Here is a 5,000-nt window from a genome sequence, read left to right on the forward strand (position 1 = left end):
TAACAGTCCTGCTACTCTCAGCGTTTGTGATGGGGGCAAAAACTCACCACATTAATCAAACTCACCATAATCATCACTCTCACCCTATTAAGCTAACTAATCAAACTTGCCACATCAACCAAACTCACCGTAACCATCAAACTCACCCTATTAATCATAATCATCTAACTCACCATACTAATCATAATCATTAAACTCACCATATTAATCATAATCATTAAACTCACCCTATTACTGTAATCATAATCATTAAACTCACCCTACTAATAATAACCATTAAACTCACCATTAATCATAATCATTAAATTTACCATATTAATCATGATCATTAAACTCACCACATTAATCACAATTATTAAATTCACCATATTAATCATAATCATTAAACTCACCATATTAATCATAATCATCTAACTCACCATATTAATCATAATCACCAATCTCACCACATTAATCACAATTATTAAATTCACCATATTAATCATAATCATTACACTCACCCTATTACTGTAATCATAATCATTAAACTCACCCTACTAATAATAATCATTAAACTCACCATTAATCATAATCATTAAATTCACCATATTAATCATAATCATTAAACTCACCACATTAATCATAATCACCAATCTCACCATATTAATCATAATCATTAAACTCACCATATTAATCATAATCATTAAACTCACCATATAAATCATAATCATCTAACTCACCATATTAATCATAATCACCAATATCACCACATTAATCATAATCATTAAACTCACCACATTAATCATAATCATTAAACTCACCATATTAATCATAATCATCTAACTTACCATATTAATCATAATCATCAATCTCACCATATTAATCATAATCTTTAAACTCACCACATTAATCATAATCATTAAACTCACCACATTAATCACAATTATTAAATTCACCATATTAATCATAATCATTAAACTCACCACATTAATCATAATCATTAAACTTACCATATTAATCATAATCACCAATCTCACCATATTAATCATAATCATTAAATTCACCATATTAATCATAATCATTAAACTCACCACATTAATCACAATTATTAAATTCACCATATTAATCATAATCATTAAACTCACCATATTAATCATAATCATCTAACTCACCATATTAATCATAATCACCAATCTCACCACATTAATCACAATTATTAAATTCACCATATTAATCATAATCATTAAACTCACCACATTAATCATAATCACCAATCTCACCATATTAATCATAATCATTAAACTCACCATATTAATCATAATCATTAAACTCACCCTACTAATAATAATCATTAAACTCACCATTAATCATAATCATTAAACTCACCATATTAATCATAATCATTAAACTCACCATATTAATCATAATCACCAATCTCACCACAAGTGCCCCTTTGCCCCCTCCCTGCAGAGCCGGTGTCCAGAGCAATGCTGACACTGGAGCCCTTCGGGGGTGGTGTTACCGAGGGGTTGGACCTGAAGCTGACCTGCAGCGTCCCCCAGGGCTCTCCACCCCTCACCTTCACCTTCTACCACAGCCCCCAGGGGGCGCCGGTGAGCAGGCAGCAGCAGCAGCTCACCCAGACGCGCGTGCCCGGCACTAACCGCGCCTCCTACACCGTCCGAGCCATCACGCGCCACCAGGCTGGACAGTACCAGTGCCACGTCGCCAACGTCGCCAACAACAAGAGCAGCTCCGTCATCCACGTCCACGGTGGGTGTCACAACTGGCCCGTCAGCCATGTTGTTGTTGTTTTTTAAGTATATTTTCTTGCCTTTTTTGCCTTTATAAGGATAGGACAGTGACGAGGCAGACAGGAAGCGAGTGGGAGCAAGAGAGATGGGGTGGGAAGGGGAAATGACCCGGGCCGCGGACTGGAACTCGGTCCCCGTGGGGCACCCTTATATGGTATGAGCGCTGTAGCCAGTTGCCCCCCGTGGGGCACCCTTATATGGTATGAGCGCTGTAGCCAGTTGCCCCCTGTGGGCACTTGGGCCCGTATATGGTATGAGCGCTGTAGCCAGTTGCACCACAGCGCCCCCCTCAGCCATGTTTTTGATGAGCGCCACATTATGAGAGTATCAATGGACAGTTGTAGTGTGGTTTAGGGCTAGCATGTAGTGGTAGCGTAGTGGTTAAGGAGCTGGGCTAGCATGAAGTAGCATAGTGGTTAAGGAGCTGGGCTAGAATGTAGTGGTAGCGTAGTGGTTAAGGAGCTGGGCTAGCATGAAGTAGCATAGTGGTTAAGGAGCTGGGCTAGCAAGTAGTAATGTAGTGGTTATGGAGCTGGGCTAGCATGTAGTAGCATATTGGTTAAGGAGCTGGGCTAGCATGTAGTAGCATAGTGGTTAAGGACCTGGTCTAGCATGTAATGGTAGCGTAGGGGTTAAGGAGCTGGGCTAGCATGAAGTATCATAGTGGTTAAGGAGCTGGGCTGGCATGGTAGCGTAGTGGTTAAGGAGCTGGGCTAGCATGTAGTGGCCAAGGAGCTGGGCTAGCATGAAGTAGCGTAGTGGTTAAGGAGCTGGGCTAGCATGAAGTAGTGTAGTGGTTATGGAGCTGGGCTAGCATGTAGTAGCATAGTGGTTAAGGAGGTGGGCTAGCATGGTAGCTTAGTGGTTAAGGAGCTGGACTAGCATGAAGTAGCATAGTGGTTAAGGAGCTGGGCTAGCATGCAGTGGTAGTGTAGTGGTTAAGGAGCTGGGCTAGCATGAAGTAGCGTTGTGGTTAAGGAGCTGGGCTAGCATCAAAGTCAAAGTCAAAGTCAAAGTCAGCTTTATTGTCAATTTCTTCACATGTTCCAGACATACAAAGAGATCGAAATTACGTTTCTCACTATCCCACGGTGAAGACAAGACATATTTTGCCAATTTAGGTCCACAGACAAACATAACATTCAAGTAAACAAAAAAGTAAGTAAATAAGTAAACAAGTAAATAAGAGGGCACATATAATAATGAAAAAATAAGAGCAGCAAAATTTGGTTGAAATTGTGCATAGACAGTCAATAAAATACTAGTGCAAAGTCAGGCCAATAAAAGGCTTGGGTAGTTCTGTTTGACCTAAGTAAGAAAGAAAGTGGCATAGTGGTGCAAGTTATGTAAGAGCAGCAGAAGTGTTGTGTTTTCAGGACAACAACCCAAGTTGTAAAGTGTACAAGTGTGCAAGTGTGCAAGTGGAGTAGTGCAGGCGGCCATTTTGGGTCCAATGTCCAGGATGTTATGTAGCTGAGGGTGGAGGGGGAGAGGAGGGAGAGTTCAGCATCCTTACAGCTTGGTGTATGAAGCTGTTGGTGAGTCTGGTAGTCTTGAGGGCGCAGGCTTCTGTACCTCTTCCCAGAGGGCAGTAGATCAAACAGATTGTGAGCGGGGTGACTTGCATCACTCACAATTTTGGTCGCCTTCTTGGGTGAGGTGGGTGGTGTAAATGTCCTTCAGGGAGGGGAGTGAAGCACCAATGATCCTTCCAGCTGTGTTCACTATGCGCTGCAGGGCTTTCCTGTTGTATTCAGTGCAGCTTCCGCCCCACACAGCGATACAGCTGGAGAGGATGCTCTCAATGGTGCCTCGGTAGAATGTGGTCATGATGGCTGGTGGAGCACTTGCTCGCCTGAGTTTCCAAAGGGAAGTACAGGCGGCTGAGCTCTCTTCGCCAGTGATGCAGTGTTGGTGGTCCAGGAGAGGTCTTCACTGATGTGCACCCCCAGGAATTTGGTGCTGCTCGCTCTCTCCACCACAGCACCGTCGATGGTCAGTGGCAGGTGTTGGGTGTGACCTCTCCGAAGTCAACAACAATCTCTTTGGTCTTGCTGACGCTCAGCAGGAGGTTGTTGTCCCTGCACCACGCGGGTCAGATGGTCGACCTCCAACCTGTATTGAGTCTCGTCGCCCTTAGTGATGAGACCCACCAGAGTTGTGTCGTCAGCAAATTTCACTATGTGATTGTTGCTGTAGGTTGCAGTGCAGTCATCGTCAGCAGGGTGAAGAGCAGCCGGACTGAGCACGAAACCTTGGGGGCCCCTGTGCTCAGTGTGATGCTGCTTGAGGTATTGTTGCCAACACGCACTACTTGGGGCCTCTGACAGAGGAAGTCCAGTAGCCAGTTGCAGAGGTAGGTACTGAGTCCCAGTTTATCAAGTTTGCAGATGAGTTGTTGTGGTATTATGGTGTTGAATGCAGAACTGAAGTCTATAAACAGCAATCTCACATATGAGTCTCTTTTTTCCAGGTGGGTGAGGGCTGGGTGGAGGGCAGAGCAGATTGCATCCTCTGTAGACCGCTTGGCCGGGTATGCAAACTGGAAGGGTCCAGGGTGGGGGAGAATGGCTTTGATATGTGACATGACAAGCCGCCGGAAGCACTTCATGATGATGGGTGTCAGTGCCACAGGGCTGTAGTCATTGAAGCAGGATGGAGCAGTTTTCTTCGGCACAGGTATGATGGTGGCAGCTTTGAAACATGATGGGACGATGGCTTTGCTTCAGGGAAGTGTTAAAGATGTCTGTGAAGACATCCTTAAGCTCCCCCAAGCAGTCCTTCAGCGCCACTAACCTGGGATGTTGTCTGGACCTGTTGCCTTACAGGAGTTGATAGCAGCAAGTGTCCTCTTCACGCTGTCGGCAGAGAGGCACAGGGGCTGCTCATGTAGAGGGGGGATGTGTCTTCTGTGGGCAGGTGCTGTTTTGTGCTTCAAAGCGAGCAAAGAAACGGTTCAGGTTGTTGAGCAGAGGGATGTTGCTCTCACAGCTCTGTGGTGCGGGCTTGTAGTCTGTGAGGGCCTGAATGCCCTGCCATAGGCTTTGTGCGTTCCTGCTGTCTTTGAAGTGGGTGGTTATCTTGTGAGTGTATTCCTTTTTTGCTTCCTTGATGCCACGGGACAGGTTGGCTCTCGCTGTTTTCATGCCAGCTTCATCCCCAGCTCTGTAGGCTTTGTCTCTGGCCCTCAGCAGCCTTCAGCAGCAT

At 44.7% G+C, this 5,000-nt stretch overlaps 1 protein-coding gene across 1 annotated transcript in view; it reads left to right on the top strand.

Moving 5' to 3' along the window:
- Positions 1-5,000, top strand: part of pecam1a (platelet and endothelial cell adhesion molecule 1a) — a 29,405-nt gene that overhangs the window by 12,927 nt on the left and 11,478 nt on the right. Inside the window, exon 8 of the mRNA XM_048233793.1 lies at positions 1,450-1,752. Coding sequence (XP_048089750.1) covers positions 1,450-1,752 — 303 coding nt within the window. The remainder of the gene's footprint in view (positions 1-1,449; positions 1,753-5,000) is intronic.

This window comes from Alosa alosa, chromosome 22 (assembly GCF_017589495.1).
Source record: "Alosa alosa isolate M-15738 ecotype Scorff River chromosome 22, AALO_Geno_1.1, whole genome shotgun sequence".
NCBI lineage: Eukaryota > Metazoa > Chordata > Actinopteri > Clupeiformes > Clupeidae > Alosa > Alosa alosa.